Source organism: Drosophila melanogaster, chromosome X (assembly GCF_000001215.4).
Source record: "Drosophila melanogaster chromosome X".
Taxonomy (NCBI): Eukaryota; Metazoa; Arthropoda; class Insecta; order Diptera; family Drosophilidae; genus Drosophila; species Drosophila melanogaster.
In genome coordinates, this window is record NC_004354.4 from 13452165 (window position 1) to 13468097 (window position 15933).

The 15933-nt window shown below is 38.6% G+C and overlaps 2 protein-coding genes across 3 annotated transcripts in view, besides 1 other annotated feature; one reads left to right on the forward strand and one right to left on the reverse strand.

Moving 5' to 3' along the window:
• The window catches only part of Neto (Neuropilin and tolloid-like), an 81380-nt gene that overhangs the window by 6262 nt on the left and 59185 nt on the right, over positions 1-15933 (forward strand). For both annotated transcript variants that reach the window (NM_001298282.1, NM_167371.2), the window contains exon 2: positions 1118-1230. The gene's annotated coding sequence lies outside the window, so the exon portion shown is untranslated. The remainder of the gene's footprint in view (positions 1-1117; positions 1231-15933) is intronic.
• On the reverse strand, positions 4370-5499 carry CG34324 (uncharacterized protein). The gene is made up of 2 exons (NM_001103502.2): positions 5438-5499; positions 4370-5342 (listed from the first exon to the last, which is right to left on the reverse strand). Exons 1-2 carry the CDS (start codon positions 5445-5447, stop codon positions 4549-4551), a joined length of 804 nt encoding a protein of 267 aa, NP_001096972.1. The 5' UTR covers positions 5448-5499; the 3' UTR covers positions 4370-4548.
• Positions 11536-15933: part of a mobile genetic element that runs on past the window's edge.

The window sequence follows — 15933 nt, forward strand, 5'->3', positions numbered from 1 at the left end:
ATACTTTTGCGGCTGACTGTGGAAATTCTTGGAAATTTGTGCCGCCAAAAAGTTTTCGTCATCCTCTTGATCGCGAATGCTCTTAATTGAATTCGTTTGCCTGCACCGACGAAATATATATGTATGTATGTATGTATGTGGGTAAAGTAAAATAAAATAATATTTGAAAATCGCATTCGCAAATTGTGCAAGTTGTACGTGTTTGTTGCTGTTTTTGGCCTAATTGTTGTTGTTATTGCAGCGGAGGACAACGGTGGGAAAATGAACTGAGCTGCAGAAAGTTTTTCCCTTCCGTTGAGCGTTTTTCAATTGCTTCGAAAACTATTTTACTTACTCCCAACTTGCACTTACCAATGGTGGAAAACTTTCACACAGTAACTGTATGCCAGCAAGGGGACGTTGGGCGCCATATATAATGCCATAGAGCTCAGAATAGTAGTACTACTAGGGAATTCTTCAAAAATCATTTATACATTATCTGCAGTTTAAAGCACTTAATAATAGAAATAAAAATAAAACATATTTGTAATTTTTATGCTCCAGGATTGTACATAGGTTGGCTTTAAAATTCAATTCGAATTGTATTCATTTTACGCTCTATTATTTTGAGCACAGCTGTTCTAACTACGTCTATGTGTCTGCCCGAGATACTGCGAGATATTAATTAATAATTGAAAAAGCGGAGCTCGTTACAAAGCGCGGCACTTTCGGGCCCCAAATATCCTGGCGCAAAAGGACTCCTTACCCCGTAACCACGCCCTGGGGGCATCCGTGAGTGTGTGCAGTTTCAAGTTTAATTTAAAGTTTAGTTGTAATTTTGAACATTTTTCGTTGCGCGGGCAATTAAAAATTCAACGCGCAATCTACAAAATGAACCCCCCAAACGAGCCGTAAGCAAAAATGGAAGAAAAAATGCAAAACAAAAAAAAAAAAACATGAACAGAAAAAGAAAAACGGCGACGGCGGCGGAAAAAATGTGAAAAATTTTTTGTTCCAGCCTGGAGGAGTCATTTGGCAGCTCTCCAGGACTCTCTATTTTATTTATTTATTTATAGGATCTGTCTTAATTCGCACCACACAAATAAATGATGAACGTTTTCCGCTTAATTATTTGCAGGACACTCTGAAGTGTATGGTCGTTGGAATTCGCAAATCTAAGGACTGGCAAATTAAAAACTAAATGACGCATGATTAACAAACGCTCTGCTGTTCGTTGTCGGAATTTTTGCGGTAAGTGTTAAATATGCTTATTAATTAATGCCGCAAAATATCCGCAAAAATCCAACAAAATTAAGCGCCTAAAGCCGCAAAAATTTGAATCGCAAGGGTGTTTGATGTTTGCTTGTAAACCATAAATTAAGCGGCCACAAACAATTGCCCTTGTTAGCTTCACATTTAATGCGCAATTATTAATGAAATAAATTATCTAAAAAAAAATATGCAATTACTGGGAAAAAAAATACGAACAACTTAAATACACAAACCATACGTATGTATGTGTTCGTTTTGAATTCGCCTAGGCGAACTAGCTTAAATGGAATTTAAGCAAATGAATGAAATGCATTTACGTTTTGTTCGTATGATTTGTATTTAAATTGAAATCATTTAGTAATTTTGTATTTATATTTACATTTTGAAAGGAAAGGGTGCTTTTTGACTATTTCCCAATTAATTCACTATATTTGCAGACATATTATGTTTTTAATAATTCAATTTAAAATATACATATATATATATATATATATATATTCTTTATTTTCTAAACTGTGCCTAAAGCGCTTCAATAGTTTTGCTTTGCAAAAATGCTGACAAATGGAAATTATTCATTTCATATTTAGTTTCAATTTAAAATCGGTTTCTGGTCATTTGATTTCCACTCATTGCCTTCCTCGTACTGCATTTCATTTTGAATTTTCTTTATTAATCATCTTTAAGAAGATAGATCTTACACAATTTACACAACAGATTTGATTTTATATTTGTTTACATTTTTTTTCAGCTTTGATTTTTATTCAAATTCACATTTCAGCTTAAAATACTGTTGTATTTGATTTCATAAATTTCAACTACAAGTAAAATCGTTTGAATATTTGCTTCATGCATTGCTTCAAATTAAGTCTTTTGTATCACTATTTGTTATACCTTTGTGGATATTTTTTTACTGCCTTCTTTTTCAAGTTATTTTCATTTATTTGTGAATTCTTGGTTTCAATATCAATTTACAGCTTTTGTCAGTTGACGATTTTTGAATCTGAATAAATGGCGAAATTTGCTGGATTTTTCTTGGCCAGAATGCCAATGCATCTGTGAGAACTTGCCCCGTGTGGCGGTTTTGTATCTGTGGATGGACACCCGGGGTATCTATGTTTGTCCCCATGGACGTATGCGTGTTTTTTGTTTTGTTTTGTTTTTTTTTCAATGCGTGTGTGTGTGTGTGTGTGCGTGAGTGAGGGGGTGGCGTGAGTCTGAATACGAATGCGTTATATGCGCCCAACTGGGCAAAAACAATTCGCGCGCCACTTTGCGCCATAAAAAAGCGCGGAGATATTTAATACATATACACTGGGTGACATAGATATATGCACGTAAATGGCGAAAGCTGAGCGCAACGCAACCAAAAACCCATTTTTGCATTTAAAGTTTTGGGCATTTTATTGCCACGGCCCGTTTTGCGGGTAATGGCAAAAAGTATCCTTAGCCGAGGTCCTGCCATGTTGTTTCAATTTCGTCTCTCGAATTTTTTCCGTCGCCTGTTTTTTTTTTTTTTTTTTTGAGCCTTATTTTCCTTCCTTTTGCGGCGTTCGTCGAATGCCCCAGTGAAATATGATAAAAGTCAGACGCGACGCCACGTGGTTCTCGGCTGCGGCGCTTTGCGTTTTGATTTGTGTTGCTGACCCAAAAGAAAAAAAAAAAAGAAAAAAACCAAAAATAATAATAATATTATACGTACAAAGGAGCAAGAATGTAATACATAAAAAACACCGAACGCAGCGACGAAAAAAATGCAGTTTTTAAGTGCACTGCTTATATTTCTTGAACCTTAAACATATTTTCCCTAGAGCATGTCCATATAACTAAAGGAAATAGTTTGTTTCATGGTTATGCAGTAAATGGGTTCATTACTTTTCATTTTAAGATGCACCTTTCTCTTCTAAGAATACAATGAACTTGAGCACTTTTATAGTTATTATTTTTAGTATTTTCCTACGCCTTTGTTGGTTTGTGGGGGAAAAATACCTGCAGATATTAGCAAAAAAGAAAAAAGAGAAAATCATTTTCAGGGTAAAAACACGTGAAACATTGCATACGAACGCTGGAAAGACAAAGCGTTTTTGTGAAATATTTAACTACTTGCCACACTGGCATGCCTTTACATATAACGCATTTGTTCACACTAATTATATGAAATGTAAGGGCAGACTCGCGTCTCGTTTTTTTTTTTTTGCAGTAAGTATTTTTTTATGTGGGATTTAAGTAAAGTTAAAGTTCTTTCGAATCGTTCGCAGCATATTTTCGTAAGCCATACATTTATGAAGACATTTGCGCAATTCACATTTACGGAAATGCGAGATATACATCAGCGTATAGTAACAATTTGAAGGAAAAGCTACAACAAGCCATGAATAACCATCAAGGACTATTTTTCCCTGGCTGATTTAGTGACTTGGGGAGATTTCCGCGAGATTTTCCGGGCCCACTTGGGAACCGCCAACGTAAAATATCAAGGATGCTTATCGACAAATAAATTCTTTGCCCTGTCAAATGCCCTGCACCATCACCAGCACCATGGTCCACAGGCCACAGTTCACAGTCAATGTGGGTGGCACAGGCTCGGCGGTGGTATGTGGCAGGATATAATAAATAGCCTGACATAGTAATGCCACACAGACACTAACTCACAAATGTCGCACTGTTATTGCTGTTGTTGTTGGCCCTTCCAGTCCTCGACCGAAAAGTTGACGCCTATAAAACGGATATGGATGTGCACCAAACTGTGGCATACTTTTCTGACCCCCACCCGACCGAGTGGCACTACCACCATCCACTACCACTTCCACTCGCAGTCGATGTCGCTCCAAAAGTGTTGACAAATTTATGAGCTTGTTTTGCTTTTTCGCAATTTTTGTTCGGCTGATTGAAAGTTTTCTTTATTTTGCCTCCGGGCAAATTGATGACAATTGGAGAGCGGGCCAGACAGCTTAATCGTTCGTGTTCTATATTTAGCTATATATTAATAAAGGCTTTGATTGATTTCGAAAGTAAATCAAAGGGCCGACACAGCTGCATAGTTCAAATTGATCAAAGTAACCCTGTGCTGGCAATATTCGGTCACACTGTTTTGCACGCAACTAATGTTCAACTCAAATATGAATGCTCACTCTTATTTATTGTATAATCGGTGAAATATTTACTTTATTGCTTTGGCATAGTTTACAATTAATTCACACTTGCTTTGCTTCTATGTTCTTTGAAATAGTGAAAAAAAAAAAAATTCTTTAAAGCCAATTTGCTTTGCTTGTGCGCATGGCCACATTGGCAGCAGCAACATCAGTTGCGCCTGGCGTCACAGTTGTTGACGGTACTGGCCAGTCGGCAGGCCTTCAGCTCGCGATCGAACCAGTAGCCGTTGGGGCAGTTCTGGCGCTTCGACCTCTGACGGTTGCACACGTAGTAGCGGCGACAGTGACGCACGTCGGCGAGGAAGGTTCCGTCCTCCTGGCCACGGCAATCGTGGCGCGAGATCAGCACCTGGGCAATAGCAACTGGATTGTCTATATCGGGCTGTTCTTCATTTCCGTCGACAATTGGCCCAGCGTTGTCGCTCTTGGGTGTTGTGCAAACGGTTGTGGTGCAGGGCTTGGTGGTGGTGCACGGTGGGGTGCAGGGAGGAGTGGTGGTGCATGGAGGTGTCCTGGTGCAGGGGGGTGGTGTCCTGGTGCATGGAGGAGGTGTCCTGGTGCATGGAGGTGGTGTCCTGGTGCATGGAGGTGGTGTCCTGGTGCATGGAGGTGGTGTCCTGGTGCACGGTGGTGGTGGTGGTGGTGGTGGAGGTGGTGGTGGTGGTGGGCACGTTGTAGTAATGCACGGAGGTGGTGGTGGTGGGCATGTTGTTGTGGTGCACGGTGGTGGTTCTGGTGGTGGGCATGTTGTTGTGGTGCACGGTGGTGGTTCTGGTGGTGGACATGTTGTTGTGGTGCACGGCGGTGGTGGTGGGCATGTTGTTGTTGTGCACGGATCCGGGGGAGGAGTACACGGTGGGGTATCGGCTCTAGGCGGATGTGCCAAAGCCTCATGACCGCCGGCGATAGTCGCCAAAACTAATCCAATCAGCAGCAAGTGGTCTAGGATAAAGCACAAAAAAAAAAAAAATAAAAATAAGAAGAAACTCCTTGTTTTTTTTTTTTTTTATGGAGGATCTTGGATCGGAGCTACCCACAAACTCTCATGTTGCGTTCGATAATGCCTCTGCAGTTTCAACTTCTCTGCTGGTTAGCGAATGATGTTAGCTGCACTCGGGGCTCTTTTTATATCGCCCAGTTGCAGATTTTATCTGGCTGTGGAACAGGGAAAGCACTTGAGATCTGTTGAGTGGTACATGGTCCATGATCCCCGAGGTTCTCGGCACTCTGCTAATTAACCAAAATTGGTCTGGTTGTAGGTTTTGGGGTATCGTGTTTTGTTCATGTAAGCAAAATGTTTTGTTTTTTACTTCGCAGTTGTTTTATTTTTTGCTGTAATATAATACTTATTCTTTGAGGGGAAAACAATCATGCTTAATGTTCGTTTTCAAATATATATTGTTACATATGTCATTTTTTAGACTTAATACTGTGTTTTTTTGAAAGAGTTTTCCCACAGTGATCTCCATTCGAACATACACTGATGGCATTGACATTTGGCCCGGTTCATTTGGCCATTCCGTACGCAATCTGTAAAATAGTTGAAATTGCCTGTTAACTGATTTCGCAGGCCCGGCCCCCCATTTGCTTTCTGTTCCTTTTTTTTTTTTTGGCAATTGCTTCTTGACTCCGGGCCAGTGCAAACAAGAGATTTCGGTTTATGGCCCCGGACCGGAAGTGTTAGGCCAAGTGGCCATGTGGCCAAGAGGCCATGTGGCCAAGAGCGGATGAGTGGACAAGTGTTGGCCATTTGGCAGTCGATAAAAATGGCAAAGAGCCTAAGGGGGCATCTGTGTGTGGGTATGCGTAATAATTTCGGCATGAAAACCTCCGCATTGCCACTTCCGCCCCTCGGAAAGTCCACCTTGCCTGCAGCGCGGTTGTGAAAACAAAAAACAAAAAGGACCACCATATCCCCGTGTGTCCCGCATATCCTGGACAGCTGGTGGTGTAGGGGGGGCGTTGAAAAGCGCTGGACAGTTGGCAAAAGTTTTGTAATTAAATATGGTTGTTGCAGTTAAGATTTATGAGCGATTTTTATACCAATCACCCAGTGATAGAGAAGTTTACTGGGCCAAGCGAACAGCGATTCATTTTAAAACAAATTCAAATGTAGCACCTATTTTTGTTTAGTATATCTATACATATTTTAATTATTTATTTTAAAAATCTGCTATTGAGCTTTCTCTTATTTATTCACAATTGAATCAAAGCATAGCAATATGACATGGTTTCAAATCTGTCCACATTCAGCTCCATCACGTGATATCCTTGATTTCACCACCCAATCGTGCCCTTTGAACCCTTGCACTGCGATCGTAAATAATTATTTATTTAAACAGTAGAATATTTCCAAACGGCATAAGCAAACAGAATCAATTGTTGTCGCATGGCGAATATTTATGCACGCATTTATATTCCGACATCTGTTTTCGGATTTCGGAGGTGCCCTTTTCAGACTCCTTTTTTTGTTTTACAATTTTTGAGTTGGGTATTGTTGAAGCTGCGAAATGATGTGCATTGGATTTTAATTTATATTCAAAGTGTGGGGAGTGCTTTACAGCCCGCATAAGCCCCGAAAACTTTCAATCGTTATGGTTCAATTGGATTGAGTTAAATTCACTTTGTTTCATTCACTTAGCACTCGTAAAGCTACACCCTCGCCAACAAACACGACTTGGCCATTTGCCGGGCAAAAATTACTCATACGCAGCGTGTGATGTGAATATTAAAAAGCAGCCAAGTTTATGATAAATCCGCCTTTCTTCATCTGCCAGTGTGCTAAAGTGTTTATGTACGCTTTTATATATTTATATAAAGATATATATACATACATACATATATATCTAAATATATGAAGTATATGCGAATAGTTGGCGAAACAATCTCAGATTATGAATGAACTTTGGCCAGTTTGGTTTAGGCGGAGATATGCACAAAATAGTTGAGTTTCTTCTAGATTATGAATGAATCACTTTGCGGCTAAAAAGTTCGCTGTGATTTAGGCGATAGTCGAGCAAACTTTCCAGACGAGAAAGTGGCCCGAAACTTTAAGGAGTTTAATCATTACCAGGGTCTTAAGATTATTTCACTCTTTTGTTCGCCCATAAACTTCAGATTGGTTTTGAAGCATCTATAATAATTATACGTTCACTTAAAAGCTGCTGGAGCAGAAGTAAAAGTTTCCCAGCTTTCTTTCCCATTAAAAACTCTGGGGACAAGCGGCGAGTTCTCGATAAGTTAAGTAAAATGTACAAAATAAAGCGAATGGCATTGGCTCAAAAAGTTTCACCATTGTATCGTTTTTTATAATCCATTAGTCCCCGAAAAGAGTGCATTTTCTGCCTCTACTACTGCATATCTTATCGAGTTACGTTGCAAATTGAATTAAAAATATATATTTTAAGCATTCATGCATTTTTCCGGCAGCTCACACACACACGACAACCGAATTATTTACCCTGCTGCTAAAAGTGGCAGCCTCACCTCGGCCTTTTGTCAGGTTTTCGAGTGGAGACTTTTCAACTTATCTCTGACCATCTCAATGAATTAGTCGAGCAACATAAATTAAGCACTTAGCTGTTGTAAAGTTTTTCCTTAAGCGGAGGCAGCTTCCTTCGTAAAAGATGACCTCGCCCAACAGAAGACAAACAGAGACACGGCTCAATGGAAATGCCCTTCTTTCTTCTCACACACACTTGCCCAACCACCAGACCGAGATGAAGAATGGGAAATTAAATTAAGCACACACTCACACACACACACATGACTGTTTGTCCAAGGAAGGATTGGATTTAAGGACTGTTTGTGCAAGGACATTGTATCAACAATTTCCAGGGCTCGAGACTCTGTGCTACGGGGCATTGTAAAACTCATTAGTGAAGTGACCGGAAATCTTATGAAATCTACAAGAAAAAGTAAGAACCAAAGTAACAACGAAACCGAAAATAAAATACAAGCTAAAAGTCTTACGATCACTATGGGAAAAATATATACAAAATACAAATACATATATATATATAGTAACGATCATTTTAGATATCATTATACAAAGCTAAATTAAGCGAAAACCTAATCATATATCGCAATTATTTTTTAAAATGTGTAGAATATTAATCAATGAAATTTTGTGAAATTTTTTTTTTAGGGTTCTTACTCGTGTAAAGTGTTTTGGGAATAGTTTATGCTATGTTTTTCTCTCCGTGTGGACGAGAACTCTTCAGGATGGTCGAGTGGGTGGTGGCCTGTGACAGGTTGGAGCAGTCATGCATGTACTTCAATTTTTCAGCAGAAATGAGTGCACATTTGACAAAACACACACTCGCTCACACCTTTCGGTGAGCCCTGGAGCCAGAAGGCGAATCCCTGCAGGACATATGTCCTGTTCCCAGTTCCCAGTCCCTTGTTCCTTGTTTCCCCTGTCTCCTGTCCCCCGTACCATATCCACTTTACATGCTTTTTTATCAGCTGCCGCTCGGAGCGGGCCAAACTTCAGGCACGAAAATATATGAAAACTTTGCACAAATATGTCCTGTCTATCCCGTACGTGTGTGTGTGTGTGTGTGTGTGTGTGTGCGTGCCGCTGTCAGTGTATGGGTGTGTCTATGGTAGCCTAATTCCTGCTCATATTTTATAACAGCAGCAGAATCACTGCATCGGACTACACGGTTTTCTGCCAAGACAGCAAAATAGACCAACAGACAGCGGTACAGAAAAAATAAAACTATGAAAGCTGCAAAAACAAAAAAAAACAAAAAATGGTAAAGATCCGAAAAAAAACCTGTAAACAAGACAGACCTGGACAGGAAACAAACTGTGTGGGAACTACGTGCGCCACGGGTATGGGTTAAAATCGGGCGATGACTGAGCCGAATGAGCTGTAGTGGGTTAAGAACATTTACAAAATGAATGTTAGACGATTTATCTTGAGTAACAATAAATATCAATAGCAAAACTAACAACAAAGACCTTTAAACAGTGATATGCAACAAAAAAAAAAAAAAATAACAATGGCAGACTAGAAAGAAATGACATGAAACATTTATTTAATAATCCGCTTTGGATTTAATCATACTGAAATATTAACAGGCTACGAAATTTTCATTTAAATCGTATGAAAATTTAATTTTGTTTTATTTGGCCCAACAATTTGTTTTGAATCTATTATGCAAATCATGGTTTTTTTTTCTACTAAGCTCTAACAATTAGTTGACAAAGTGCCGATACAATTGCACTGAAAAAATGCAGTGGCTTGAAGTTGTAATTATTAAATAGCAGCTCGTTCAACTTCTAAAAATACTCTATTGTTGTACTTCATTTTGTTTTCATACGCAATTTTTCTATGCTATTTATTATTGGCAACAAAGACTTTCGACCAAAGTTTCGCTGAAAATTGCCATGAAAACAAACGCAACAATAGCAATAAAAAGCATAAAGAAAATATTATATTTCCTAACCATACATAAAGGTATGTACAATATCTACACATACATACATACATACATATTCAAGCGCACTTTTGCATGGCCAAAGTTTGAAGAACTTTTCTTCCAGGCCGGCCACTCCCACTCCCTAGCATTGCCGCCCACCTGCAGCCGCTGCCCCGGCCACGCCCCTTTTTCCCACCAGCAAGCCTTGCAAATTGTTGAATAATTGCAGTTGTTCCTTTGCCTCAATTGTTGTTGCTGCTGTCGTGTGGCAGCTTTTCCATTTTTCCACGTCGGCATCGCGATTTTGCATGCAAATTTCGCAACATTTTAAAAGTGCTGAATTCGTGTCACGAATCTATTTACCTATTTACTTCATATGCGAATTCATTTCGTTACAAATGAAACTGACCCTCAGGATAATTTATGTGACCGTTTCTAAATTTAAATTTATTTATTTCATTATGTTGTGTAAAGCTAAAGTTTCATTAATTACTACTATTATATCAATGTGATATATTCGCTGCTATAGTTGTTCTAGCATTGCACAATGCAAACATCGTTAGTGTAATGAATACCGTGTAACGATAACGCATTATCGTAACCAATGTGACCATGTTTGCAAACGAAGCAAGCATTTAATAGATAAGATAATATGCACTTGAACTTGCGTTTTATTGTACGACAAAATATTTCTTTATTATCGTGAGTGAGTTGAACTTTCAGCCGATCACGCGAACAACTCAACCTTGAAGTTGTATTTCGCATTTGTTTCCGTTCTTATTTTTATATTTATATATGTACCTATTGTTGTGTGGTGCGCTCCTACTTTATTTTATTTCATTTTATGTTATTTGATTCGGTTGCCTTTGCTTTGGCTTGGCTCAATTTTATTTATTCGTATTGCACGTTTTGTTTGAAATTTGTTTTCGGGCTTTACTTATTTCTTCAAATGTTGCAAACGCAACAACAAAGCGCTCGAATGAAATGTGTGATGTGGGTGGCTTTTGGGCTGGATTTGGTAGGATTGGGGTGGCTTTCGGGTGCTTTAGGGACTTTTGTGAGTCCAAGGCGAACAATTAAACTTTTTCGGGCGCGCGGACAGAAATGGGGATTCAACTTAAGCGAACTGGATTGGCGGTACTTGCAACGGTTTGCTGCACTTTCGAACACTCAAAAAAAAAAAAAAAAAAAAAAATGAAGGAGTACACACACACTCACATGTCGGCAAGTTTTTGGGGAAAACCCAAAACAAATTTGGAGTCCATTCAGTTTTTATCTGTTGGTTTCTTTGTACCAAGTTTATCTACATCTCGTCCCGCCGCATTTGCCATTTTTTATGGCGCCCAAATTGAATTGTTAAGCGTGTGGGCGTGGCGCGTGGGCGTTTTGAGTATCTGTTTTTCTTAGTTTTATTTTATTTTATTTTTCCCCTCTTCAGATAATATTATTCGAAAAAGTTTTGTGCGTGACTAAGCGCTGAAAATGTTGTGTCCTGAGCACTTCTCGCTCTGTTTACGTATTTTTTTTTTTTTTTTTGACTAGTTCGAGGAGCTTGGTTTGGTCGAAGTTTTCGTTGCTGCTTAATATGTTGCTGGTTTTATTTGATATATGTTTTCTTGGATGTGTACAAATTTATGGGAGTTAAAAAGTGTTGAAAAACTGTGCAAACAGCAAAACATCTGTAGTGTTTAAAGCCATGAACATGTTGTAGTAGGCTGCTCCTTCTACCCTCTTCCTTTACTCTTAGTCATACATACCTAATTATACATAGCCAATCTAGTCATAAGCTTATACACTCATACACCCATCCTTAACATACAAATATTATCGAGAAACTTATCGACTAATCGACTCGCCACTCTGCAGAGAGCGCGGCAGTCAGTCGCTGTTGAACCAAGCTAAAGGACAGATCAAAAATAAAAGAGACACGTGAAATTGTATTAGAATATTAACTTCTGTAAACGGCGGCTAAAATCTCAGAAGTGGGATTAATAATCCAAAATGGACGATAAAATCATCCTGAACGACTTTTCGCTGACAACCCTAAAAGATTGGCTACGTATTCTGGGCCAAAATACGGAGGGCACAAAAACCGAATTAATCGCGAGGCTGCAAGACATCCCAACGGCAGTTCGGGGCGATTGTCCACCGGAGCACCCCCAGAAAAACGCTCCACCAGGAAACGACATTTTTTCTTCACTGGATTTTCAGAATTGTGAAATTAACACCGATCACGTAAGTGTGAATGCGATGAACAGAAAAGAATCAACCGAAACTGGCAGTGAGAGGGAGACAAACATGTTCGAGCTACAGCAACTACGCGCAGAGCTAGCAGAAGCGAAGGCAATGCTTAACGGAACACGATCGAGCTTGCAGTTCCAAGAACAACAACAACCAGAGCAAAGCAAGGCTACAGTTAGTTCCGTTATCCAGACGGCGCAGTTTACGCAGGCTGGCGCCACAAAAGAGAACACAACATTTCACTCGCCGCAGCGATCCAACGAGAGAGCGGAGAGCCAGCGTTTTCCAGTTGATGCTCTCGCTCTCGCCAAAGAGACGATAACCGATTACGATGGGAAAACTTGCGCGCGTGCCTGGATAACAGTGGTCAAAAATATCGCACGCACTTTCAACATCGATGACAACCATTTACGCATCTTACTCATCACTAAACTTAAAGGAAACGCGCAAGTCTGGTTACATGCGCACCCTGCTCGATTGATCGAACCAATTGACAATTTGCTTGATCAATTGTCATTGACTTTTGGCGAGCAATCATCCAAGGCTGAGATCCGGCGAAAATTCGAGAGTCGCAAGTGGAAAACCGAGGAGAATTTCTGCAGTTATTACGACGAGAAGATGGCTCTCTCAAACGGGATAAACATCGACGACGACGAACTACTGGACCAGATGATAGAGGGCATACCGCTACAAAATTTCCGTACCCAAGCACGGATTCAATGCTTCTCTACTCCATCGGAGATGCTACGCGCATTTTCGAACATCCGTTTGCCAGCTCGGAGGGAGCCACCTGTACAGCCAACCGACTACAAAGATGCCATACGATGCGCAAACTGTAATTCAAGAGGACACAAAGCTGACATCTGCAAGAAGCCCAAACGTGAACCAGGTTCGTGCTACGCCTGTGGACAACTTGGACACCTGGTGGCACAATGTCCCACAAGGAAGAGCGTTTCATCTAATAATTATGTAAGATGGTTTAAAATTAATTTTTTTGAAAATGCTTATAAGCCCATAATTTCAGAATGCCTCATAGACTCTGGCAGTCCTATATCTATCATTAAAAAGTCACTTATTAACGAGACAATGAAGTTAGCCCTAGTTAATACTTGCTATTTTGGTTTAAACAACTGTATTCTCAAAACACATGGACAAACCACATGTTATGTATTGAAAGGATCAATAAAAATATATTTTCGTTTAATCATTGTTTGCGACCAGTCTATGAGGTATAATGTTATTCTCGGCAGAGATTTTTTAACTGCATGCAATTTAAATTTAGACCCGTACACCTTGGGAATGATTGCGTTGAGAAAACCCATGGAAATAAACAAAATATCAATGTTTACTGAAAATGATAGTCCTGAGAAATCTTTAGAAAATGAAATTGTTAGTCCAAAATCGTTAGAGAATGAAATTGTTAGTTCACAATCGTTAGAAAATGAAATTGTTAGCCCCAAATCGTTAGAGAATGAAATTGTTAGTCCAAAATCGTTTAAAAATGCAACTATTAGTCCGAAATCGTTAGAAAATAAAATCGTTAATCAACAGCATAAAGAAACTGGTCCAATATCGTTAAGAGATGAAATAGTTAATCAACAAAAGAATGTCAGTAAATCAAAATTATCAGAAGATGAAATTGTTAACACTTCAAAAGAAATCGTTAGTTTTAAATTGCCAAAAGATAAAAACGTTTACGAACAATTAAATCACAACTTTGATAAGGAAGTACTAAGAATATGTCATGTAACTGAAAGTGAGTTAGAATACAAAATAGGAGAAAATGTTAGCAATAGGTTACAACTAGAATTCGATAGGTTGTTTAGAAATTTTTATATAAATGCAAAAAGGCCAAATGAACCGACAGTTAGAAGTGAAATACAATTGTGTTTGAAAAACCCGAAACCGTTTAGCTGTTCTCCTAGGAGGCTTTCATACACAGAAAAAGACAGGTTACAAAAACTATTAGACGAATATTTGGAAAACGGATTTATACGACCAAGCGACTCGGAATATGCATCGCCTATTGTTTTAGTGAAAAAGAAAACTGGAGACTTACGTATGTGCGTCGACTTTAGAAAACTTAATAAAATGACAATGAAAGACAACTATCCTCTACCTCTTATAGATGACTTGTTAGATAGAATGAATGAGAAAACTGTTTTCACCAAACTCGATCTTAAAAACGGTTTTTTCCACGTGCATGTTAAAAAAGAATCAATAAAATACACCTCTTTCGTTACACCATTAGGCCAATACGAGTGGCTGCGAATGCCATTTGGCCTCAAAAACGCCCCGTCTGTGTTCCAAAGATTTGTTAACAAAATTTTTGCTGATATGATTAGAGAAAACAAAGTAGTAGTATATATGGACGACATTCTATTGGCAACCGAAAATATAAACGAACACTTAGAAACGTTGAAAGAAATTTTTAAAAGATTAGTTGAAAATAAACTTGAATTAAGAATAGACAAATGTGAGTTTATGCAATCAAGTATAAAATATCTTGGGTTCATAATAAATAAAGACGGCATAATGCCCAATGACAAAGGAATCGAGGCAATAAAAAATTTCCCAATACCTAATAATGTTCATACAGTACAAAGTTTTTTGGGATTATGCTCATATTTTCGACGGTTTATAAAAGATTTTTCTAGACTAGCTAAACCATTGCATGACATTCTAAAAAAAGATAAACCGTTCAAATTTGGTAGTGAAGAAATGATTTGTTTTAATATGTTAAAAGATAAATTAATACAGTCACCGGTCTTAGCTATATACAACCATAAACACGAAACAGAATTGCATTGTGATGCAAGTTCTTCTGGATTCGGTGCTGTACTTATGCAAAAGAAGGAGGACCAGAAATGGCACCCAGTTTCATTCTTTTCAAAACGGACAACAGATATTGAATCAAAATACCACAGTTTCGAGTTAGAAACTTTAGCCATTGTTTATTCGTTACGTAGATTTAGAGTTTATCTTCATTGGAGGACATTTAAAATAGTCACCGACTGCAACTCATTAATTTTGACCCTAAGCAAAAAAGAGCTAAACCCTAGGATAGCCAGGTGGGCTTTAGAATTCCAAGGTTATGATTTTGAAATTGTGCATAGGGCAGGTAGCCGCATGCAACATGTTGACGCACTGAGTAGGTGTACAAATATTATGGTAATACAAACAAACAGTTTCGAAGATAATCTAGTTATATGTCAAGGGAAAGATACAAAATTAAAAGAAATCAGGCAATTGTTAGAAAACACAGAAAATAAATTGTATGAGATGAGAAATGGTATAGTTTACAAAAAGACAAATGAAAATAGATTGCTGTTCTACGTTCCGATAGAAATGGAAGAACAAGTGTTATACAAATATCACAACGAACTTGGACACGTAGGAAGAGACAAAATGATAGAAGCTATAATGAAAAACTATTGGTTTCCAAATTTAAAACAGAAGTGTAGCACACATATCAGCAACTGTTTAAAATGTATTTCATTCAGTCCCAAAACAGGAAAAACAGAAGGATTTCTACACAACATACCTAAGGGAAACAAACCTTTTGAAATAATCCATATTGACCATTATGGTCCAGTAGACTTGGCTAGACCGAAGAAACATATTCTAGTGATAGTAGATGCATTCACAAAGTTTGTCAGACTATACGCAACAAAAACTACGAACACAAAAGAAGTCATACAATCGTTAAATGACTACTTCAGAGCATACAGTAGGCCTAAGTGTATCATATCAGATAGAGGAGCATGTTTCACGTCTGGCGATTTTGACTCATTTTTGAAAGAATGCAATGTTAAACACATAAAAATTGCAACAGGATCGCCACAAGCCAACGGTCAAGTTGA